Source organism: Lutjanus erythropterus, chromosome 14 (genome assembly GCF_056507025.1).
Source record: "Lutjanus erythropterus isolate fLutEry1 chromosome 14, fLutEry1.hap2, whole genome shotgun sequence".
Lineage (NCBI taxonomy): Eukaryota > Metazoa > Chordata > Actinopteri > Lutjaniformes > Lutjanidae > Lutjanus > Lutjanus erythropterus.
In genome coordinates, this window is record NC_139330.1 from 26,401,866 (window position 1) to 26,428,144 (window position 26,279).

Sequence of the window (26,279 nt, forward strand, 5' to 3'; positions counted from 1 at the left end):
TATGTTTATGTATTCCATAAACTATTGGTAATACAGACCCTATGTTTATGAATTCATCAGAAAAGGACAAAGAAAAACTAAAAACTAATACTAATATCTATACAGGACAAATAATTTTCCAGCATGTAGGGCAGCCTAAATGGCACTTCATCTTCATCACGTTTTCTCAGCTGGAGGGTCACCCATGAGGGCACCACCAACTTTTGTCTGCTGTTTCCACCCGTCTCTCTTAATCCAAAAGACAAAATCTACATGCCACATGTTTTACTGTAGAAGTAAACGTTTGCTTTGTCCATTCCAGACCAATCAAAAAAGATTGTTTCATATAAAGAACATATGCAGGAGGACTGGTGCTAATAGACCAAGACAAAAAAAAGCGTATTTGTCCCATTTTACCTTTTATCCCAATGACCTGACTGCATCCACTAAATAAAAAAGATATATTTATTTATTTTTTTATTTTTTATTTAAGTGGTGATGCTTCTTTGCGCTCTTCTTATTACCATCCCAGCCGTGCTGCTGCATGCATCCCAGTCTTTCGAGGATAAATTAAAAATAATCTAGAGTCTTAATTGGCAGGATTTAAGCACCGAGGACAGCGACACCATGTTTACCAATCCACTGAAATTGAGTCAAGAGGAAGACAGCAGGGAGAGAGGGTGGGTGGGGACAGTTGGACAGAGGGTGAGTGAGAGATTTTCAGGGAGAGCATTGGTTGGGATTAGGCCTGTGCTGCAGGTTGGACGGGATTACAGAGCGCAGCGCGGCGCAATTCCCTGCGCTGTGCGCTCTGCTATGGGCTTCTCCGCACGGCATTTCACCGTCTGCGTGAACTGATCGACACCTGCGACCCGTCACCCACACACACACCCCGCGATCCCTGCTGATCCGCGTGATATATGGAAACATGGCCGACGTCCCTCAGATCGTCAAAATTGGGATTTCACTGAAGATGCTTCCCAACAACACCGCGGTGCACTTCAAGTCCGACGGCGCCAGGTTCGGACAGACCCGCACCATCAAGCTGCTGACCGGCTCCAAGTACAAGATCGAGGTGATCGTTAAACCAGGAGCGGTCGAGGCCACGTAGGTATCCTTTTGATTTTTATTTCAGGCGTGATTAATTCTGACCTGGCAATAAACCAAGTTTAGATGTTGAAATCTTATTATGCTAGAGGACAAATATCAAGACCAGGAAAATATTTCCCTTCAATTTATATTTGGAAAATGCCACAAAGATCACTTCATTCACTATCGAAATGAAAGGCAATATGAGGAACATATGGAGCCCTTCAAATAATGGCGGTGGCTGTCTTATAGTAATGTAGTAAGGTAATTTGTAATCGGTACATTTAAACCTTTCCTGAATCGTAAAAATGTTGGGAGTTTCGTTGTGTTTCTTTGTAAAATGTTTATCCTTGATCAAGTAAAATATACTGTATACAAAGCGCTTTTTGTCTGCTTCATGACAGAAACATACACTCGAGGTTTGTCTCTTAATAACACAAACAGTGACTAGATTTCTTGATTGTTAATGAAAGAGTCAAGGCTCATTCCTCACATGCACCAATAGCTGACCTGGGTGTCTCGAAGGAGAAGGCAAGTGCAGATTTTAATGCTCATTCATGTACAGTACGAAATATGCCCGTTACGAATCTATACTGAAAATGCAGTGGCAGAAAAGTGGAGGTTTTGGTGATTTCCAGGCTGCAGAGAAAACACAACAAAACTTAGGAACACCTCTTACGTGTTGTTTAATATTAGTATCACACTAAAAACATTGTTCCACTGCTTTGTTTGGTTATTTTTTGACCGAAACTCCTGTGCTTGAACGCTCAACAAGTTCAGTTTAGAATTTTACGAGCAGTGCTTGAAGGCAGCATAAACCCCAACTGGCAGCATGTCAAATCCACCACAGATTAGGACTCCACGTTTGGGCTTTGTGTCTCCGCCCTCTTGTGATTTGCCTACACTTCATGATTATGCAATGAGCGTTGTTGTACACGCATCTCCAAATAGGGATTAGTCTTGGATTTCTAAATATTACAAGCTGTGAAAAAAATGCCTGAACAAACACCAGGGTGTAAAAATAGGTCACATGTGATGATGCATAGGAGATGCTGTATCGAATTTGGAGCATGCTGATGAAACACAGCTGTAGACCATGTTACTAAATGATCTGTCAACATGAAATCCTGGCTGGAACAAAAATGCACCAGTGAGTATGAAGCTAACATTTTACCCCCCAATATCAAAAATACACATTTTTTCCTCTGGCCTGTAGTCTTATTTGTCCATCTAGATAGTTTTCAATGTTGCAGATACATCCTGTTTTTATTTGATATATTGTTAAGATGACATTCTTTCGCTCATGCACTGCTGATCTGTCTTTGAGCATGATCTGTCAAATGAGCATTCGTATTTAATATTGTTTGTCGATGGATCTGTGGTCTCATATCTGCAGGTCGATGAGTGTGGGCGGAGTGACCTTCCCTCTGGAGCAGCAGTCTAAAGACCCGCAGGCGGTGGTCTACAGCGGCCAGTACGACACCGAAGGGGTGGCACACACCAAGAGTGGAGAGAGGCAACCAGTTCAAATCAGCATACAGGTATTTATAATGGATACACTGCACACAGGACAGGAAACTAACTCTAATCCAGAGACAAAGTCCAACATCCAAAAGTTTTCAGGATCAGAGGAGAGTCTGTTTGGGTATCCGTCTGGTTGGTTAATTATCATACATGCAGAAATAATCTGGAAAGGGGCCAGAATACTACACTATATTACACCATGCACCATATTACAGGGAGGCACCGTTAACTAAACAAGATGCTTTACACAGAATTGATCACATTTTTATCACACGATCATTCCTTCTGTTCTTACCCATCAAAATAAAAGCCCCAGACTGCGTCACTGCTCTACAAGCTGCTTGATCAGTGCAGTGCTGATTTGACTGGTTGCTCTGAAGCAAGTTTTGATTTTTTTTTTGGAAGTATTGATCATAAATTGTAAAAATATGATAATTATCATACATCTGGCAACAGTGATTCTCATTCTCTCTCTCTCTCTAGCTCCCATTCCTTCATTTCTTTGCACTTACACATTACTTCATTCACCTGCAAGCTTTGTGGCACTTGTGGCAGGTGGAACGTGGAACTGAGTGTTGAGGCATTTGTTCTCCAACACATCACCTTGGACAAAAGCATCTACCAAATGAATAAATGTCAATATGACAAATAACATGAAAAGACCAAAATCAGTCATCAATTGCTCCTTCAAACAGGTATTATCTGTGAAGCCAAATCCAAATGTTGCTTATTTCTCTCAAATTACCTCGAGTATAGTCCAAAAACTAAAAAAAAAAAAACACATTAATAAGCAACAACATGACACTGGGTGACATGGCTGAAAGTAGTCACTGACAAATACACTCCTGTCTAAGTGTGCAGAAAAATATTCAGCCTTTTAAAATGATCAGTTTTTATTAATCAATTTGTAAAGATTTACATCTTGAGTAGGAGCAAATGGACCTTATCTTTTGATCAGAGTGATCACTTTCGTCTCCATGTGTTTCACTTCTGCCACATTTATGATCATAAGCCGAGGTTACAGGCTGAATGCTTCATTAGATGTGTTTATGTTTCTGTGGTTTCAGTTCAAATGAAGATACTTACAGATTATTTTGTTGATCAATTGTTTGGTCTATAATTTCACAAATCATGAGTTTTGCCATGTGTGAATTAAAGTATTACTTTTAATGACATACATGCCACTCAAACACACCACTGTCCGACCCCAAACATGATCTACAAAAATGAGATTTGCATTGTCTCTTGGTCCAAACATCAAGCACAGAATTGGTCCTGTGTTCAGTTGGCAAATCTTTTCAGCGAGCAGCAGTACACAGATGCTTTGAAGAGGCAGCTGTTGTGCTGTCGTGGTTCCAGACGTGGCAATAAAAGCTGACGTAAAATGACAAATATGTGTTAAAAGTTAAAACTAACATTTTTAGCTTCTTTTTGAATTGTCTATGGAGAAAAAAGAGCATAAAGACAAGTCCAAACATAATGTTACAAGAATTTCATCTGGTTTGACATGACTGTTTGTGTGTGTCCTCCCCATCTGTCCAGTTCACACCCCTGGGCCTCTGGGATGTTATGGTGTGTGTTTGCATGTCTCCATCTGTCTACCTTCCTCTTCATTTCACCTTCACACGCTTTTTACACATGGTGATATAGTGTGTCTCTCTATCTAAGCGAGTGTCTTAAGAGTGCGTGTGTGTTTGTGTGTGTGTTCCCATCTGTCCGCTCTGTATTTTTCATCATCACTTCATCAAATCAGGCCACTCAGAGATGCTGAAACGGTTTATCTGCCGATGTGTTTCTCCCTCAGTTCACAGAGGTGGGGATGTTTGAAACCGTGTGGCAGGTGAAGTACTACAACTACAACAAGAGGGACCACTGCCAGTGGGGAAACAGCTTCAACAGCATTGAGTACGAGTGCAAACCCAACGACACGCGCACGCTCATGTGGGTCAACAAGGAGATGTTCGTCTGATGGAGGAGCGGCTTGAAATATTCAGCGTGCGCTCTGCAAAAACACAAGGTGTGACATTGCTAACTGTCATGAAATTAAGACATTTCCTGTTGCTTCCTCATCCTAAAATTCTGTATTTGTCTTCCTGCATCTACTGCCAACCCACTTCTCTCACCTCTTTTTGGCTTTATTGTAGTCTTTCACTGAGCCGCAATTTACAAAGCTAAAAGGTTAGTGCATCAGAATTACTGCCAAATCCAGTCCTATGGCAGAACATATGAAATGCAGTGACGTTGCCAGTATTTTCAGTGATTTTGTGTGTTTAGGGTGATTATACAAACGTGTCAAAATTAAAGTGGCGCAGTGTATTAAGGTTAAAGTGAAACATGTAGCACTTCTCAACAGCCTACTTTAAATCAGTTTTAATTATGCAGTGACAGACTGAGATTTAAAAGCGTAAATATTTTTTTCATATACGGTTCGGTTGTGGCATCTGGTAACCCTCAAGTGTGTTCATACCATTGACATAATTAAAGATGGACGTTGCAACTCCAGACGTAACCTTGGATGCGAGCGCTGGCATCTTCCGATGGTGACATCATTTGGAGTATGAGCAATTGAACATATATCAGTGTGATAACAGCTACCAAAAATTACAGAAACAATGTTAGGGAAAAATTTATTTACGTGTACATTAATGTTTTAGTTTGCCCCATATCATATCTACTGAAATGGAGGGGGCGGGCTTTAGGAAATACACCAGGGGGCAACTGAGGTGTTTTGGGTTCATTTTAAGAAAGCTGCCATGTTGTCCACCTTTATATATGTCAGTGGTTCATACTTATGTATGTAAAGTACTGTGTGTGTGCGTGTGTGTGAGCTCAGGGGTGCCTGTGAGTTTAGCTACAGTGTGTGTGTGTGTGTGTGTGTGTGTGTATTTTACAAATGGTGCTTGTGTACAGATATGTTTGTCTTTGTGTACTTTGAAGTTTTATCTGTATGTGAGGAGTTTCATTCCAAAACGACTATCCGTCATGTCATGTCATGTCATGTCATGTCATGTCACTTCTTTCAAAACTATTGTTTAACATTTCCCAAAATGTTGTTATTTCCGACCAACTCCAGTGTTCTTGTATCAGTGACATGTTGATTTCATCGGCCTCATGCAGAAATTATCCCATCTGTCTTTGCACAAGAACTTGCCCTGACATCTCCAGGTTCTACTGTTACTTAACATTATAAACATAACATAAAGGTCATCTTTATTGTCATATTTAGTTACACATAATACAGCATATAGTGGGCAGCTGCTGTGCTGCTGGATGATTGACACAATATACATGTTTTTGATGTGTATTTGATGTATATTATGAAGTTAGTGTTGACTGCACAGTGTAATGGCTAAATAACAATGCCTTTATAGTGGTTCCCTATGAGACTTGCTTGCACAATGCAAATCATTCTGCACTATTTTTCCTTGGAAAATGATGCCTCTATTACAGACTAAATTAATAAACCAATTCACACTTTTACTCACATTATTCCCCGTTCCACAAACCCCTGCTGTAGTTCTTTGTTTGTGCAAAGCAATTGCAATTACATTTAGTCATCAAACTGTGCACTTCACCCAGGTAACTTGATGAAATCTCCCACAGTCTCTTGAAAGTGCACAGGTCAGCTCCTCTGCGAGCCTCTGCGAGCTGCTGACACCCAGAAAGAAAGAAAATGTCTATCTTCCAAAAAGCCTGTTTCAGCCCATATCCTTTTACAGTGACACTGCAGTGCACCTCTTCTGCGTCAGCGCCTCTAAATCATGAAATTACCCATAATCTTGTTGTCACGCTCAAGTGAACTTGTGCCACTGGCAGCACCTTGGTTGATTAAAAAAAGGGCCCATAGTCTTTTGGAACGAACTCTCTGTGTAGCTGTGTGTGTGTGAGTGTGTATTTATTGTGGTATTGGAAGTAGGAATTTTGTATTTTGGGTAATATTTTGCCCCTCTTTACAGCATTTTGGTTTTCTCTACCTCTTCCAAAGGACTTAGCCATAAATATTTGTGTTTACTAAAGAGAAATAATTTATTTGGGCTACTCAGAACATGAACTGTTAACAACAGTTATAATTTATATTAACTTATATTTTTTTCTATGTCTTGTGGTAAATCCTAATATTTTAAAAATTAGTATTTTTGTACAGTGAATCATTGGAAATGTTTTCATATTATTGTGTGTATTTTGGTAGAACTTTACATATTGAATTGACCTATGCAAGAAGTCAAAGAAAACAAAATAACAATGAAATGGTGCAATATAGTGTTGAAATGTACATGTCATTCTGACCTTTTTGTGAAAGTTTTGACTGTTTATAATGTTATTAACAGTAAATTGGAAAATCTTTTTGTGTGGCAAATGTATTCATTTATTTTACACTTACTGTAAACTATGATCAACATTAGGTTTATTTCAGAAACACAAGTACTGACAACTCAAGCAACTACTACTGTTATTCACTATTTCAAGGGAACTACATATTTGTATCACAACAAATTCATATATGAGTATGTAGAATACTGACAATCACTGTTTTATAGGAGACAGAGGTGAATTTACAAAGATGTCAGCCTGAATTGCTGGTGCATCACAAACACTAGAAAAATATGTGACATGGCAGAGGGAAAAAAAGTGCCAAAAAGCATGGTGATACAGGTCACAACAGACCTTTTTCATGGCTGGCACATTGATATGAAATAGAGTAAAACATGTTATCAATAATAACAATTCAGGTTCTGTCTCTGACTCTGTTTGACCTGAATTCATTAGGACCTACAGAAAGCATGATAAACTTGATGTGTCCTGCAAAATCTGATAAACAGATTTGATGATGATATGTAGTAATACAAAACCAAGAAAATGAGGAAGAATCATTTACTCTGGTATCAACTAGCTTGCAAGGATATTAAAATCAAAATGGGTTTCACAGCAAGCTTTGATTAATTTTTAAAAAAAAATTAAATGCAGTTTCAGGAGTATTGAATTATTATTACAGAATTGGCAGTTTATCTGCATTTTGCAGTAGTTGGCTGATAGTTCAACTACATTCATTTTTCATAATGATTCAAGTAGTTGAAGCTACTACAAGGAACATTCATATTTTCTGGATTTTGGAGCCCTCTGTTTCCACTGTAAAAACCTCAAAATATGACATCAAAAATAAAATGATCTAAAGAAGAATCTCCTCCTGCTTCTTTTTTAACTTGCCAATTTACTGCTCACTCACTTTTCCTGGGGATATGTAAACACTGCCTCGTTTCATTTGATTTCAAGGGGAATCTGACCCAGTGTCAGCCATCAAGAACAACTATACAGAAGCAGCTGATCTTCTCACATGGTCTCATTTTTTTATTTTTATGTAGGTCATATAGAGGCGTCAGTATTAAATGAGACTTTTTCATAAGCAGTTAAAAACTCCTTGTAGTAGGTTTAAATTACTTTTTTCCATTTCTTTCTTTTTTATGAAGTTAACTTGCAAAACTACAACCAGTTTTGGGCCATGAAATGAAATTTGTTTTTTCCATGTTTATTTTACCATTTCTTCTGTACTGACTGATTCACACTGCATACAAAACAAAGGCTGGCGTTCCTTGAACTTTCCAATGAATAGTGGAGTATTCAGTTTCAGTTCAATTGGTTTATTTATGACCTGAGATGCTGCAAACAGCTCAATTGTGTGGCATTTTTGTGGGCATGAGACTTTTTCCTTTTAACAGTTTTTGTTGATTTTCCAGTAAGCATACCATACACTTGTTTGCAGCTCATTCTGTAAATCAAAGCATGGAAAAGCCACATCATTCAAATGATTACAATTATAAAGAAGAGCCCACCCCTCCGCCCCACTGTACCCATCCAACCTTTCTCACTGGTCCCCTTAAGTCCAGACCTTCACAAGGATGATAGCCCAATGAAGTGATAAAGGTAAATAATCCTTTAATACTGGTATTCTAATTGTCCTTTTTTAAATTAAATTTGTAAACTCTTGTAATATACTAAAAAGGGGGTCCAAGTCTTTCTAAACTTTTGCAAGGAACCATTAAGAGTATATCTGATTTTCTCAAGTTTCAAAAAGTGCATGGTGTCTCTAATCCATCTCTTGAAGTTAGGAGATGCCTGTTCCTTCCGGGAGAGAAGAATGACACACCTTGTTACTCAGGAGGTAAAACAAAGTACCATCTTTGACTTCACTATTAAGGCCAGATTTATCCAGACATTTTTGCTTTATATCCCCAGATCTCCAAATCCATACTTGTGCATCTGTGGCCACTGCAACAGTCTTTACAAACTTTACAAACCTACATTTTATGCTTTTGGTAAAATAATACATTATTTGCATATTTAAAAAAGAAAATGGTCATTACTTTTTAACTGATAGTGGACAGTATACCTGTTTAATAGGTTAAAATGATGTGTTACCAGAATGATACCTGTGATTGAACTGTCACCACTTAACAATACACTTACATTGTATCTTGTGGTTTATCTTTCATTTTTATTGCTGTCAATTTAAGTTAACACACCTAACTTTACCTACTACTACTAGTCTACTGGTATAGTCTTAGTTTCTATTCCAGTTCAGACGTTTTCCTCTGGAAACATACAATTATTTATATATTTTTTTGTTGTCAGTTCAGCTCTATTGTACCTCTAAAGCCACTTCAGATCTCACTAGGGTTTACAACACTTAGCATGGATTTAGTATCTGTCCATGGGGGAAAGTCTGTACTATTGATGAACTGACTTAGTACCATAGGGATTACATAAAATGAAGTCCATCTGGCAGTTGTGTTCAGTGAGGTTCAGGGTGCACAGACAGTATACTGTATATGTATGCTTGAAAAGGCTTAAGTGGCAGCTCCTTGCAGTACAGCCATGTCGCCAGCAGGGGGAGCACAAGCATAAACCTACTGAGGAGGTAAAAATATAAATAAATAAATACAGGCCTGGCCATAGACTTTTTATACAACTAGACAGGGTTTCGCAGCGCAGCACTGCCGCCATATTTACCCTGGTGGTCACTTGCGGTATTGCGGCATTGCAAAAGAGACGTTTGTAAAACTGTCGTCAGAACACCTCAAACTGCAAATAAGGTCAGTTATAACTCTTTCTATTATAGATTTTTGAGCCATGGATTTTTTTCTACATGTATTTTAATTTTTATTTTAATTTTAAAATCATTGTAAGGTCTATGGGCCGGGAGAGCGGGGAAAGGGGGGGGGGGTACGACTGCGCATATTCAGTGGGCCGTAAAACAAGGAAGTAAACCCGGATGTTAGAAAACTTTTTAGGCTTATGCGCCAGGCGAGCAACTGTCATTGGACTGAATGGGCGCCATCTTTGCGTACACTATCTAGTTCATTATAATATATCTAACCTTTAGTACCCGGATGTACAGTACTGCTGCACCTCCCCCCTTCGCCTCTTCTCACCTCCCTCCGCCACCGCCTGCTTGTCAAACCGAGCCTCCTCCTCCGCTTACTGTCCCCTCCCAGCGGGTCTCCCTCCCTTTGCCACTGCAGTGAAAGCCTCGGTAAAGGAGAGAGACAGAGACGGAGAAGAAGAGTGCCTGAAGCTGGGTATAAAGCCAGGACGAGACCTTAGAGAGCACCACAAACAATTTTTTTTTGTATTTCTCGGCGGCCTTCACCGTCTCCCCCTCCTGTTGTACCTCCTTTCCGTTCACATCGCCTGGATTTCATCATCCGACCTGCAAGATGGTAAGCGGCAAAGATCCTAATTTCACCCTCCGCCGACTGGTAAACACACCAGTGGGCAGGCCTGGACTTTAATGTGTCGAATAATGGTGGTTTTTGACAGGTTGTTTTTCGTGGTGAGCAGTCACCAGTCGACCACGTAGAGCTCCGGCGAGAAGGAAACGCTTTTCTCACCCACTTTTGGCTCCCTGTCGCGCTCTCTGTGCAACACCCCAGGGCTGACAGTAGCCTAAAGCCTGTGGCCCAGATATTTCTTATCCCTTCTCGGCATAGCCTTCACTCTTATTAGCAACGAGGCCTGTGCAAATTAGTTTTCGTGACAGAAATACTCGCTTGTTAGGCCTAGTTTTGCGACTAACTCCGGCTCATTCTCAGCACCAGGCAGGAAAATGAAAGTCTGTGGACTCGTATTCGCTTTGCATTGAACAAAATGTGTCTCTGTATGTCTTCCAGGTAGCATGGCGCTGTGTTGATAGTTGCAACATTGTTTCATTTGAGCTGCTGAGCTTTAATGAACAGGCCGAGGTTACATTTGTATCTATTTACAGCGGTTCTTTAAAGGAGGCTGCCATACCAGCAGGCCACAGGATTGGTTCGTGCTGTCCCAATTTATTGGTCACTCGACTGTACATACATACATAGTTATATATATGTGTGTGTGTATATACATATATATTTATATATATGAGGGTGAGTTGCCTAGTAACCGTTAGGCATCCATGTAGTGTCCAATAGGAATGGACCTGACCACTTGGATCCATATTCAACTTAAGGGAGGGAGGATCAAAACTGTCACTAACCAATTGCAAGGGCGTATTTAGGAGTTGTAGGTTCTTTGCCTACCCACAAGTCCTCTCCATCCAACCACAGATAGAGCACACCTCTACGGATCAATTTTCTGATCAGTGATTGATGTCCTGATAGCACAACATTGGCAGTCGCAGCCATTTCTTCACTAGCAATCTTCATGTTTAGAGTATGTCCAGGGAAGACGGATTTACTGTCTTGTTGTTGTCTGGACATTAAAAAGGCCACATTTTTATTACTTTTACCAGGTTGTTTGAGGCCAAACCACGGTTGCTTCGTCAAATCTTGAGGAAGCTTACTTAATAGTAGATTCAGATGTCTACATTACAAGCCAATAATCAGTGGTCATTTAAGGGCTAGTTTGGAGTATTAAAAGTGGGGTTGTACGAGGTGCTTATTGGTAGTCAAGTCACACAGTAATATAAACAAAGCAGAAACTCCTGTGTTCTGCTAGAAATTTGTCTATGAATTTTGGTTTGTTTGGAGAGCACGATATTTGGCTTGTATGACAATGGGGTCCCAATGGAAAAGGCTGTCTGACAGCAAGATAAAGTGGTGAAAATATTCTAAATATAGTGTACAAGTAAACTGAAAATTATTTTTATTAGGGTTGTCTGTGTCTTAAATACATTTTGTTTGTTTGTATGTGCTCATACTCCTTGTACTTGTAGTTTTCTAAACTGGGGACGTGCCAACTGGCAACTACTGTAGGTAATACACTGACTATCAAAAAATGTCTCATGTAACCCTTCATCAGACAATCTAAACTATCCCTGAAGTGTACAAATTAGCTGGGCAGATACAAATGCTTCTATTATCTTATCACAGATATATTGGTATCAGTTTGTATATCAGCTGATAAGCCATGACAAATGTGAGATGAGATAAACTTTATTGATCCCATGCCAGGGCACTCCATTCATTAGAGCAGCTGAAAGATCAAACATATAAATGTCATAGATATATTTGAGGTCATTTAGAAACAGTGTCACCACAGGATAATTTGACCACCAGAGAACGGTGTCAAGATTATTTTTCATGTGTCATAGTGTTCTGCTTGTCTTAATCACAATTCTATATGACCAAAGTAATTTCACTGACCTCAAAATCCACTATTGGTGAGAGCATAGTGCAAGTAAAGATATGAATGAACAACTATATCTCTAGAAAGTCTCTTAACATCGCAGCCCACAAAGTATAAACTCACCAGAGCCCAGTTCTAAGAAGCAGGCTTACTGAGTCATCTGGGCACATTGGCTGAGTAAAACCTGAAATCTGGAATATTAACTGATGTTCTTAGTCTCCTCTCTCAGGTCTGTGAAACAACATAACTAAGTAAACAGGCCCCTGGTTGGATAGTTGAAGATATATTGGTAAGGGTGGGAATCTCTGAGTACCTCATGATTTGATTCGATTATGACTATGATTCAGAGGAATGCGATTCAATGATAAAACGATTCTTGATGCGTCTCGCTGCATCGAAATCTTAAACTTCAAAGCCATGGGGTGCCAGTTGGATTGTATTTATCTGCAGCTGCTCACACTCAGCCAAACTCACCAAAACTCAAGAAATAGCCTAGTTTAGAAGTAAACATGATGCACATTACATTAATAGAAAAGGTGTACAATTTTCAGACTCTTGCTCCAGCTTCCCCCGAAATAAAATATGAAACATAACTGGAAATTAAATGGTCTGCAGCCTTTTTATTTTAAACTTTAACTGCAGTAATTAACAAATTAATCAGTATGAAAGAATCCTACAGTCTCCTGCTTGTATGATAATAATAAAAATGAGGTGGAGGCGGAGTGTTTCACAGTGTGTGGCATTATTCACGTTGTCTCCAGCAGTGGAGAGCAGCCTCTCTGCTGCACTGTGAGCTCTGAGGTGAGACCTCACTGTCTAACATGCAAAACAGGTACAGAGTTTTTGTGCTGAAACAGACTGAGCAGAGTCATTTTGTTCATCACAGAGTTGGTCGAAGTTGTTCAACGTGGTGGTGTGCAACTCAGCCTCTCTTGTTTGTTCACAGCTGATTGCTACTTCGCTCCGTGAACAGCTTAACATCTCTGGGTGATGGTCAAAAGTATTCATGTTCATCTCATAAATGCAAGTATTTCGACACTAAATGATAACATTATTGTACCTGCTGCCTTTTGAGAAGATGAAGTACGTCTCCCTGTTAACTGCTGAAAATTCTAGCATGTATGCGCTGTAGACTGTCCGGGTGCTGCGCTGCCCTCGCAGCTGAGTTCCACCCTTTTTGCTCCATCAACTTCATGTTAATTGACATTTAGAAAATTGATTTTTGACATTTATGAATCGATTCAGAATCTTCCATGTCTGCATTATGATTCATCTAAGAATCGAATATTTTCCCTACCCCTATATATTGGCAAACTTCTTCCGTCCATGACTCAGCATTAAAATAAACAACTGTAACTGTTTTTTCTTGACTTTCCTATAATAAATACATAATCCAGAGACAGGTAAGGTAAAAATGCTCAGGACACCTTGTTACATTTGCCCTGCAGCAGTCTGAACTCTTCTGCCAGAGGCTAGAAACTCAGGGCATGCATGTCGTACAGATAGTGTGACAACTTATGGCCTGTCAAAATGTATTCTTCTCAGCTGCAGGGGGAGGTTGGGGGCTGGGACACACAGTTGCTTAAGCATGTAGTGGAATGATCTGATGCTAAGGGGACCATATGCTGCCTAGCAATCAAGCACCACCCACATAAGGATCCAGCCGGAGCTAATGTAAAAGAGATAAAAGCCACAGCGAACCACCGGCAGAAGTGATGATCAACACTACGTGATCCACACTGCACTTCCAACCAGCCCACTCAATCTGGATTTATTCTCCTCAGTGGCCGTTGCATCGCTGCAGTGCTGCTGGGCTTGCGCTGGAGCCAGCCGTCACTAGGACAGGCCAGATTCTTGTCAGTTTTGTCAGTAAACATATATTTGTCTGGTATGTCAGTCTCTGTGCCCAGTGAATAGAAAAGTTTGAAATGGCATGTCAAGGGTAGCTTGTCTCTGTAATTACTGGTTGGAACAGGCTGTTTAGGGGATATAGTGCATGACAGGCTGTTCAGTAGCACTCAAAAGTTGAAAAGGTCAAAATAGATGTATATATGTGATAAGTTCTAACCACTGACACAGATGTGGGCGGACAGGAAGCGGAGTTTAAAAAGATGGTGTGATTTAGTTTTTTTTCTCTTTTAACATACCAGATTTGGGCACTATGATAAATGGGGATTGCAATCAAGAACTGGTCTCAATTTGTCCAACCCATCAGAATCATGCCCCTGAGCTTATCAATTCTGTTTACCAATGGTGCTGTGTTTTTTGACAGTTACACATTGCAAAACAGTGATGGCAAACTCTTGCATCTATACTAGGGCTGAACAAATAATCAAACTTTTATTGAAATTGTAAACAGCTTGAAAAAACAGCAAGGTTTGGCATGGCTTTGAGATAGAAAATGAAAATTTATAATGCATGTAGGCTGTGTCAAATAAACTCACATATAACCTCTCGACTGGAGCAGTGTGTAACGACATTCAGCAAAGACACAGACATTAACCCGCAGGTGCAGCAGGCTGCTGCTGCTAGCGCTGCTAATGTTAGCCACACTGTGTGTCAGGCTGGCAGCTAATGTCAATTCAGGGTGAACGATGTTTATCTGTATACAGGCTTCAAATGGCTTATAACACACATAATTTTTGGACAGTGTTTAACATTATCAATTAATAAATTGTGCTTCTGTTTCTGAGTGTTTTCTTACTGTTAGACTTGTAAACAAGTGATTTCTGGAGAATCTATGATGATCTATGATTGATTAACATTTTTTGACTGATTTAAACCAGTGTTAAGTGTTATTCTGTTTTTGCCTCATCAGCATTTAAGACATCAGATGTGCTCCTAATTACCTTCTAAAAGCACATTTTGCACACTATCCATGGTAGCAGTGAAAGCAACAATAAAATGCTTCATTCACTGATAGTCTTTGCCTGCAGTGCCATTGATGTAATCAGCTATTGCTGGTTGAATGGATGACTGTGGCCAGTAGAAAAAAGATAACCAAACCCCCCAGTAACTGCCACCCGGTAACTGCCAAATATTATCCTTTTGCAAAGAGTAAGATTTGTTGTAATACTTATGCATGTAGTGATTTGAAAAAAGTAATTTTAACATCCTTGTATCCCTAGTTTGACACCTTGACTGTAATAGATGGGCATTGGTTGTATGCTATTTTATTTCAAATGTTGTGACACTAATTGTTGTTTCCCTATGGGTTAAATTTAATTTGAAAACAAACGTAATAATTGCTTTCATACATCTCCCTTCTGAGAACCTATGAAAACATTTTTGGTTTTAATCAATTTTGAGAGAATATTTGGAAATTAAAGGCAAAAATGTCTATGTGGTATAACTGTAAAAACTTGGCACAAAATAATTCAGCTTGTTTCAAAAATATGAAATTCCCAATAATACATCCAATAAACTAGTTTGGCATAATAATTAGTGCCATTTAATATTTTAAAAAAGTATATGAATACTATTCTTCTGAATATTAGAATTAATCTGGGGAATCATGTGAGTCAGTTGAACTTCCTGAAGTGTTAAGTGGTGTAACCATCATTCATTGTTGATATTGTGTAAGAAGACAGGAAGTCATATCACAGACAAGGACTCCTGATGACTCTTACTGCTGCAGGCCAGGGTTAGGAAATCTTTAAAATATGACATTTTTAGTGTGTGGTCAGGTTTACATGGCAAAAGGTATGACCCCATGAAATCATTGATAATTCATCACAATTATAAATATGAGTATTTACTTTAAAAATTATGTTTGAAATATTTAAACCAAGGCCATGTTTTTATATAGGTGTCCAAAATAGTACTTTCTGTTGGAGGCTGATTTAACCAAATATCAATAGTTTATGATGCTGCTTAAAGATGTAATATGAACTTAAAATATTTAGCTTTGATGCACATTTGTATTCCATTCACATATAAAATAGATGCCCCCTAAGAGCAAGGTAAAAGTGTCTCTTCACAGAGCACAAATGAATGCAAATCCTGCTGCAAGGGCCAAATACTAAGGATTTGTTGCTTGTAATTGCAATTTCAACCATTGTTGATTTGATGTCTTTGGGGGTTTCACCATTTTTGACTAAATAACTTGAAGACTATGATCAAGAGTTTCTGGTGGGCTTTTTGTTGTCTTTTAAATTATACAATCCACTGATTGTTGTTTGACCTGTGCTTACCTTTAACTCAGTCATCATTGTGCCTCGTATTGAATTGAACACTTGATAAATACAGTATAGCTTTATTACCACTAAGTTAATGCTCAAGAAGATTTGAGCATTATTAGTTTACATAGCATTACAAGGGCCTCCAAACCCTGTATAGGTAAGCCAAAGTCAGGGATAGAAATGGCTGAGAGGATTAGCTCTGCCAGAGTTCTTTCAGGCAGCTAAGATTTTGGTAATTATTTTCATATTTGCACTTGACTCCTAAATCTGGAGCAGATCCTTGACACACACACATATCCACACCAAAATGCACATATTTCCACACAGAAACAAGCATACATGCGAGGACACCCACACAGGTGATATTACAAAATAATCACAGGTGAGAGGGTTGCTTTGATGCTTTGATGATTGAAAGGTGGGAAACTGTGTCTGTACAAAAAGACAGATGACTGTAAACTTCTGGCAGCTCATTTTCTTATTTTTCCTGCGCATGTCCTCCGTGGCTTCTCATCTGTGTAATAGAGCAGTAGGTTATTATTGATATTGTGTCAGGTGGTTATTGCCCTGGGTTTTGCCTGCTGCACAAAGTTGGGCTGAAAAATGGAGGGGTGAACTCTATTTAAAGATCAGTCTGAAAGCACAGCTCAGCTCTGCTCTCTGACTCTAGAGGGTTCAGTATGTTTATCATGAAGCTCGGCTATCTGGCTTGATACCTGAAGACACATTTGTTTGGTTGAGAGGAGTGTTGTGATCCCTGAACTAATGAAGAAAGCAAACAAAGCAGGGAGAAAACATATATAACTCTGTTTCCAATTTCAGTAATAATGCGTCAGTAACATGCATTGCATGGAAAAGTAACTTAAACATGCCAAGCTAGACACTCAGGCTGGGAGGATACACTTCACTGCTTCAGTGCTGTTATGATACTTGGGTGCCAATTCGACATGTATTGTGATTCAATATTATGCTGTTTAATGTGGAGTGTTGAAGCAGATTGAATTTGCAATGTGAAGTCAGCATTAGTTCATTTCTACAGATCAGATGAAATGCCTGAAAGTATGAGCACACGTGTTGTTTTATGTTGAGCATGTGAAGTAAAATGGATCAATTTCTTAAGATAATATTACTGCCATTGTGATGCTAACTGCCATTAGCATGCTAGTGGTAGTTGGCATTATGTATCAGCATCGAGGTTCTTTATATTTATAGAAAGTCGATACAGGGACTGTTAAAAAAAAAAAAAAAAAAAAAATCACTGTACATAAGATTACAATATTATTTCTCCCAGCCCTACTAGACACATATATGTTTTTAAAATCTCACATTTTCAAATTGATTGACCATGTTCACACACCAGTTTTTTAGATGGCCCTGTAGTTTATGATGAACAAGCATTTTTGCATCTCACATGTTCTTGCTAGTCCCAGAAGATAATGTCAATTTGCACGTCTTTTTCCGATCAGTCCAGTGCCCAAGTAAGTATTCAATTCACAATGACATAGAAAAGAGAAAAGCAGCAAATCGTCATCTTAGAGAAGCTGAAAATGTGCATTGTTTTTCCTTAAAAATGACTCAAACAGTTATTGCTGAGATTTATTGAGCCTAATAAATGTGTACTTGATGACATTTGATCAAAAACTCCTGCAGCTGTGATTTCAGTCTTTGGATGCTGAAAGTGAAAGACTGCTGCAGCACCCACAAGCTTTTTGAATTATCTGCCCATCTCGCTCTTTACTGAAAGCATCAATACAGTGAGCAGCTGAATGAGACATTTTGTCTGAAGAGGCCTATAATGTGCTTCCTATTCAAAGTTATGCAACAATTGTTTTCAGAGATATTGGCTCACATACAATCATAAGACAACAGCACTTCCTTTTGACACCCTTGGCCATGTTTGTTCAGCAGATTGTTTATTCAATTCACAGATTTTCTATTATAGTCTGTATGATAACATACAGATTTGATTTGTTGGCATTGGAACAGCTGGAAACAGAGTGTTATAGTACATAACAATGTGCTGAGTACAAAGAGAACATGATGTTGGATACTGTGCGCGTGTAAATACACATACTTGAGTATGATTCAGATTTTTGAGGCTGATTGTTGTTCTCGTGATAAAACCAATGTAGGGAATATGGATCAGTCTGGTCAGTCCATCCACTGTGACACAGCATCTCAGGCACCATTGGCCTGGTGCATACATAGCAGTGTTTATTAATTTTTAGGATTTATGCAAGTCATCGCTCCAATCCAGCATGTTCTAGATTGCACTGACTCAACTCAGACAGCACCGCAGCGTTTAAATGTCTACATTATGTGCAGTATCTTGGAATACCATGTCATAATTTCTTATGGTCTTAGCCACAGTGTGAAATTTCTAAACCTTTTCATTAATTCATTCTGATATTTATCTGTAAAGTGAGTGAGTGGAGTGCAAAAATAAGTAGTGGCCTATAAATAAGCAGGCTTTTTATTAAAAAGTTGCTTGTCTGATCAAGACGGGGACAATGGACAGGAAAATGAATGAGCAGCATTTGCTGCTGCTTCATGCCACTGCTGAGCATAATAAAGCACTAAACTCCCCAAAACGGCAAATAAGGCAGCCTCCAGGTGTATATATGCAACTGTGTGGGAGAGGAGACAAGCATAGCTGGAAAAGAGCATTTATCTGCTCAGCAAAGCTGCTATAAGGTTAAGCCATCAAGGCTAAATGAGAGTTTTAGTTGTGTTCAAGGAGTTAAGGTGGAGCCTCTTGTTCTTACCGCCTTTGGATTTACAATAAACTAGAAATTATGAACAGTCAGGAAATAGACAGAGGTGAGGATTTAAACCTGTCACTCCAGTATAGTGAGTAAATTATGATGGAGGGATCATTTACTACTTACCCAATATTAATATCCTATCATTTGATTTAGCTTATTTTAGAGTGAGAGCAGAATGCATGTCTCATGTCCTGCCAAAGGTGTCTCAGAAAAGCCCTCCAAGTCTGCAGCCCTGTGTAATATGCTCCCCAGTCTTTCATGTTATGACTGGGTTCTGCACATCTATAATTAGCCAGGTTTTTGGGTCGGCTGTTGCGTTGCTGCTGAACCAGCGTCGTTGTCAGACTCTTCATTATGCAAAACATGTTTTGTGTGCTAAGGGCTAATTGATTCTGAATGAAGCATGCATTATTGATGAGCCAACACGAGTCACTCTGTGTTTCTCTTTCTGCATCTATTCCTCTCTGTGTATGCTAGATGCCTTTTCACTTTGTTCACCTCTCTTTCTGTATATTTATAATCTCCCCATCTGATAAGCTTCATTCTGAAGGGGCAGCTCAACAAGAACTGCATGAGGTGGTTTGGTACAGAAGACACGACAAGAGTTACTCCTGACCCCTTAGCCACATCAGTGAGCTAAGGCAGGCCTTAGTAAACCTGTAATCCTCAACACCAAATCTGCTTTGCTGTAAGTCTCTTTACCTCCAGAGACCCTACAGTTAGTACTTAAACGACAGGAATATAGCTTAGAGCATGAAGTTATTTTTATTTCACCTCTGTAGGGAAGATTTTTGTCAATAATGTATCAGTCAGTACAGAAAACAAACACTTCAAAATGTTTTTGGTGTAATTATTTAAGCAATAACTTGATTTTTTTTAGGTTGTCCATCCATTCATATGGGTGCACGCAGATTTTTCTGCTTGTACATTTATCTTTTGGATATTGGAATTATCCCTCCTGTTTCAGATATGAATGGAAATCTCAAAGATATTGTTGCCTTCAAGGTGTCCACTTAGCAGGAGCATTGATTAATCTCACAATAGATACAAAGCTTTGGTGACACTGGCATGTTTTGCCTCTTGGATCTGTTTTATCTGGTCTACCAGACAGCTTTATAACTAATTCTTTGTTTTTTGTTAGACATTAGGGCTGTGCGATTGCCTCTAAATTTCAAATTGTAGATTGTCATTGCTCTGGATTGCCAATACACGATTAAATTGGCAAAGGGGCAGGGGCGCTACCGGGGGGGCGGGGGGGGGGGGTATTTATTGCCTTGTGGTTTTGCCATCAACACAAGGCCAGCTGACTTGCTATCTTGCAAGGATCATACAAGCTCCTACATAACAGCTGTTTAAAGTTTTGCTTTTTAAATCGGCGCTACCCAAGCCAGCCGTAACGCACCTCTGGTCATTTTCACAAAAATAAAACACCCGTTGTCTTTTACTATAAAGAAAACCATAAGGATAGAATTTGCGCTTTTATTTTATAAACAGGAAGCGAACCTCCCCTCGCTATAGCTAACTTAAAACCGCCGTAACTGTGTTTTAAATTCCGCTATAGCGCCAGGAAAATCAGGTTTTAAAGCTTTTTCGTGTGAGAAAGTAGCCGTTTAGTTCCCCATTGTGCCGCGAGTTTATCCAAATAACGCTTGTTTGCACATTTGTTCTGACATGGTGGGAGAAGTCCAGACCAGCCGCACCTGTAGCGGAGCGGCGGAGCAGCCTAGCCCGGGTCTGCTGAGGTGACCTGCGGTCAAAACTTCACCGTCATACCGGTAGAAGAACAAGAGCCGATTACTGTACCTGCAGCTTTTTGTAGATTAAACACGGGCTGGATAGCTTCATTTCGGAAGATAAATGTATGTCTCATACATGAAAATAAACATCTGTGGCAGCTAGTTTATTTGAATGAAAAGTGTAAAATGTAAATAGCACCCGACAGTGTACAGAGAAACAGACAACAAGCGCGCACATCAGAGTCAAAAGCACACACGCCAATAGGAGGACGATAGGAGACATTTTTCATCTAGCGGCATACTAATGTAACTCTAACGTTATTATTAGAAATTCACCTAAATCCGTCTTGTACAGCCAAGCCTTGTACTTGGGGTCAGCAGCCCAATCTGGGTCCCATCCAGATGTGCGGTGTTTTTCAGCTGCTGTCCCACCCGCCCTCTCCACACCTTGCTCTGCCCTCTCACCGTCGTTCTCCGTCACCGAGGTTGATGCAGCAGGTGTTTTTTTAAAGAAGGATGTAATTGATCCCTGTTTGGGATCACTGGCCTTCCTCTTTGACATGGTGACTGAAATTTGTCATGCAATGGGATGCTCTTTGGCGCGGTTGTCACTTTTCGCACTTTTTGATTTAGCATCATATCGTGCGCAAAGTGGGGGGCGCCTAAATTTTCACCTTTCTTCAGGGGGGGTGGCGGCCCGCCCCGCCAACAGAATGGTAGGGGAAACACTGAATGACGTTATTTTTAATGTTTTGCATCACATGCAAAAGTGAGCGACACCGCTGCGCTGACAAGCCGGAGACGTGTTGCTCCTCCTCACTTCAAGTCGCTGTCATTAACTTTTAACCTGCAAAGGCGGCAGTGCCGCAACACTGTAGGAATTTATGAAAGCCCTTGTGTGAACATTTCAGTAGTTACACATTAAAACAATATTTACTTGCAATTAGCCTACTCTGTTGAACGACCCCGAAGCATGAGCAAACGGGCTGTGTCAGTTCGAATCAAAGAGATGCGCCCTGTCGCTGTCACAGGGCTGACAGTGTACCCTGTGCTGAGAGGAGAGGAGAGGAGAGAAGAGAGAATGTGGATTGTAGGTCTGTTTGTAAACGGGGCTTCTCTAACAGTCATGTTTTTCCTCCAGAAACATGTCTTAATGCACAGTAGAGCGCCGTTTTTTTTTTTTTCAAAATCGCCTTGATAAACAGCAAATCGCCTGGCAACCTTCCAATCGCCAATATATGATTTAATCGGTGATCGTCCCAGCCCTATTAGACATGTCATATTGCAGTTCCAGAGCTGGATTTTTTTGTATTGTTGCCATACAGTAGTGATGAAACCTCAATAACAGGTTGTGTGAAGCTGTGCTTGGTGTTGTTTATATGAACTCTGGTGTTTTTGCAGTGAAAAACACTTTCATTCAATTCTTATAACTTTTTTTGGACAGCTGTGCCAAGACAGGTGTCTCCGATTTGCCTAGCCGTGATTTCTGGTGCAGATCATTGTGCTTGAACACTGTGAAATTAGAAGTAAACTCAAATGGATTTGTCAGCTCATTAGGGCTGGGTATCTGTACTTGACTCCTTTTAAGGTATCAACTGAAATTATCCAGTACCAAGTAATATCAAAACGCCTCCAGTGAAACAGTACCTGCATTCAGGAGCAGCTGTGGCTCATGAGTTAGAGCAGTTTGTCCACTAATCAGAGGCTGAATCCTAAATTGCCCCTGATTGCTGTTCCATGATTGCATGAGTGAAAGGGTAAATGTGACATGTAGGTGCAAAAGTGCTTTGAGTAGTCAATAGACTAGAAAAGTGTTATATAAATGCATGTCCTCTACATTCAGTCTTTTTTGTACCATGTACCCTGTTCTGTACTGTATCTAGAAAAAAATACTATTTGTATAGATTTGCTGAAAGCCAATCGTCGCCAGTGTTATTTGATTTAATGCAATATATGATTTACTCACTACAGCTGCAGCTATAACCCATAGGGTACAGTCTGTGGTGTGGTGAAGTTGAGTGCAGTGTATTTGACGGAGTTGGATGGTCAGTGTGCTGAGATGCCACCAAAACACTTGACAGAGTCGCTACACTACACACTTGTGGCGTCTGATAAAAATAAAGTCATAAAAAATAAAGTCTTCAAGCACAATGAAATTCTATGAATTGTACTACTCCTGTAGCATTGATGATACCTGTGTGTTTGTAATGATGTCATGGTTAAAACTTTTGGTTAATTTTTGTCATTATTTTTTAGTCATTATTGACTATAACAACAATGAATCATTATTTTTCTGTAGTGCTTGCCTAGTGAACCAAAATAAAGGTGTGAACACCAACTTAAGTCTCATGTAGCATAGTGGGGGTGAATTGAAAGCCTGTCCTTGAACCTGAGGACACTGGTTCAAGGCCTTGAATCTAAAATCCTGTTGAGGTGTCCTTTAGCAAGTCACTGTATCGCTACAGCTCTTGCAATGCTGCTGTGTAGTGGAGCGAGATCTGTGCAGGGCAGCAAACAAAAGGACTTTTCCCTACAGGATCAATAAAGTATCACATTGTCACTATTACCCTCAGAGCCACACAGGCAATGGGACACCCAACCCCAGTAATGGTGGAGTCATGTGCTACGCGCTGAGCCACACTGGAATTCAATCCCTCAGACTGGCAGTGCCCAGCCGCAATCAACTTGTTGTTGCATAAAGGAAAACCATGTATATGTCAACCTCTGATCACTACTAGCGGCTGAGTCCGCTCTCCTGATAGGGTGTCAAATGCTAAGTCGCTCTCGTGGCTAATCCTGTGTCACCTCTTTCTCCTCACTGCTCTTAAAATACCACAACTTCTCTGTGGTAAGTCTGCTGTTGTACAGCAGCACAGTGATAAGCCAGTAGATGACATAATTGCCACTTTCTTTTTCTGGCCAGGTCAGTGTGTATAGTGTATTTCTGTGTCAATCATGTGAGTAGCTCTTACCATCTGTCCTAAGGCATTATTAATATTCTTTGGGTGCAGTTACTTTTTGCAGTTTCTGTGGTAAATTACCACAGCAGGAAAGTTAGTTGTATTCACACCGACAAAAAAGCAAGTCAGATGAGCAAGCCATATTTTACCCTAGTAAGGTTTAGAAGGCAGAACTTTTACTTATAGTGGAGTATTTTAACACTGGGCTTGGTATTGATACTTTTGCTTAAGTAATGGACCTGAAGACTTCCACTTCTGGTTAGCTAGTTAGCTAAACAGCTACAAGTCAGGGTGGGAAAAAAGCCTTAAACCAGAGGTCTTCCAAACAGGTTTTGGAGCTGCAGGGATGAGATTATTGATCGCCTTTTCTCTTGAGATTTTTGCTGCTACGGCGAAAAAAAATAGCAATGATTCAGTGGGGCCGACAGGTCCGCACTGGCCAGTTTCAAGTGGGTGGAGAAACACTGCAAGCTAAAAATTAGACAGTTGCTCGTTATTCACTTGCACAGTGCGTCTGGGATCACAGCTGCCACACAGTCAGAATCACGGGAAAATAAATAGGTATTACAGTTATTTTTCACTTGCCTGATCGGACAATTCTGTACGAGACATTCCACTTGCTCAAACACAGATTTTACCTGCTTTGGGCAAGCTGGCGAGCATTAGTGTGGAGCCCTGTAGTTTGTTGAGGTTATATAGTGAGAATTTTTGAAAATTCTCAGTGTAGTTATTTTGTGAAATGAAAGTTCAGATGCAGTCAGTCATGAGATGAAGTGCTCTTAGCTCAGGCTTTTGTGGTTGTGGACTGAAATCCATTCCTTCTTTGTTTTCTTTAAAACTCCTGTGTGTTTGACACAGGGGCTTTTCCTTGACTAGTCGGTAGCCAGTTTGCATGTCCGGTTTGCCAAGCGCAGTCTCAGTTTGGTATTCCTCGACGGACCTGCAGGACAATTCCGGTCGATTGCTTGCTGGCCCAGGGCATCTTTCTCTCTCAACTGTAGGATCCCCATCCCGTCGCCCCCACCTCTCTGCAACAGGGACTCCTCACTGGCTCCCATGTGAGCGCTCAGCCTTGCTCTGCCAGCAATCAGACTCAGGCTCAGTGGACACTGCAGTGTTGGATGGGATGGGATGCGGATGTGGCTGCTGAACATGAGCCAATACCACACACGCGCACAAATACACACACAAATACACACACAATGCAGTGTCTCTGGATAGTATGGTTCATTTAAAGAGGCTTTGCGTTATGCTGGAACATTTGATGCTGTGCAGTGCATGATGCATGACTTGAAAGAGGCTGCACATGTAAATATGAAACAGCCTCAAGGGCTTTAAGTGAAACATTATTTTGAAAAATGTTCACAGAAACAGTTTTAAGTGGCTTGTATTTGTCAAAGTGCGTGCAATCTGCAGTTAGCTCCTTGGCCTCAGTGACACAGATTCCACCCCAGTACCATTGTCTATCAGTATTAGAGCTATAAAATGTATATTTGTTGTTTTCTTTTAGTCTCCTTTTAAAGCAATGATTAAGCTTATTTATTTTGCAAGGTTGTGGTGGTTTTTTTGTTTAATTATGCAAGTCATAGCTCAACAATAACGATTCCCCACCGGGTAAGTTTAAAGCCATGTTGGTCCAATAAATGCAGCAACTCACTTGCCTGACTGGACAAATGGTAAAAACAAAACTGAAAAAACTATTTAACTATTTGGTTATCGATTAATAATTACAGTAATCTTGCATGCAAAAATGGCAGATAAAGCTGCTTCAGCCTCTCAAATACAGAGTTTTTCCTGTTAATTGTCATATTGAACTAAAAATCTTTGGGTTTTAGACTGACAAAACATGTAAAGACCACCTTGGACTTTGACAAACTGGGATGCACATTTTCCTCTATGTTCTGACATTTTAAAATCTCACATTGCAGCGTAGATTAAACATGACAATTAACTTTGGTCAAAAATTATTTTATAGATAGATTTTTGATAAAATTGTCTGACTGGGCAATATAATTAATATTAATATATAGTGCAAAAATCCAAAGGTTTGTTTGGTTGTGAGCACACAACTGTGCACAACAGTAAAATGGTATTATTTGTGAGCATAAGTACTGATCTGACCAGTCCTGTCCTGTGGGATGAATTGTTATCTCTGTTGTAAGGTGCTGTTGTTCTTGAAGGACACGTTTGCATGCACTATTTGAAGAATTCACTTTCACAGTTTCTAGAAAATGAAGACGTCTTACTTTGAAGAGCTGGGAAGCCTCATGTTAGCCTCATAAGTCAAAATACTGATTGTCCAGTGCAGTGAAGGCTTAACAGTGATTAGTGATTAAATTAATATGCATCATAGCTCCTTTTGAATTTCAGGTCCAGTATCAGAATCAGGCATCTGACATGGAGTCTATTAAATGGGGTGGAAATTAGACAAATTTTAAAATA

At 39.9% G+C, this 26,279-nt stretch overlaps 2 protein-coding genes across 2 annotated transcripts in view; both read left to right on the forward strand.

The window, feature by feature from the left end:
- Nucleotides 1–683: 683 nt before the first annotated feature.
- cnrip1b (cannabinoid receptor interacting protein 1b) lies at nt 684–4,772 on the forward strand. The gene is made up of 3 exons (XM_084735962.1): nt 684–1,086; nt 2,465–2,609; nt 4,397–4,772. Exons 1-3 carry the CDS (start codon nt 908–910, stop codon nt 4,559–4,561), a joined length of 489 nt encoding a protein of 162 aa, XP_084592088.1. The 5' UTR covers nt 684–907; the 3' UTR covers nt 4,562–4,772.
- A 5,282-nt stretch (nt 4,773–10,054) lies between these two features.
- Nucleotides 10,055–26,279, forward strand: part of LOC146315661 (calcineurin subunit B type 1) — a 42,251-nt gene continuing 26,026 nt past the window's right edge. Inside the window, exon 1 of the mRNA XM_084735750.1 lies at nt 10,055–10,307. Within this exon, the coding sequence (XP_084591876.1) occupies nt 10,305–10,307 (3 nt within the window). The 5' untranslated portion in view covers nt 10,055–10,304. The remainder of the gene's footprint in view (nt 10,308–26,279) is intronic.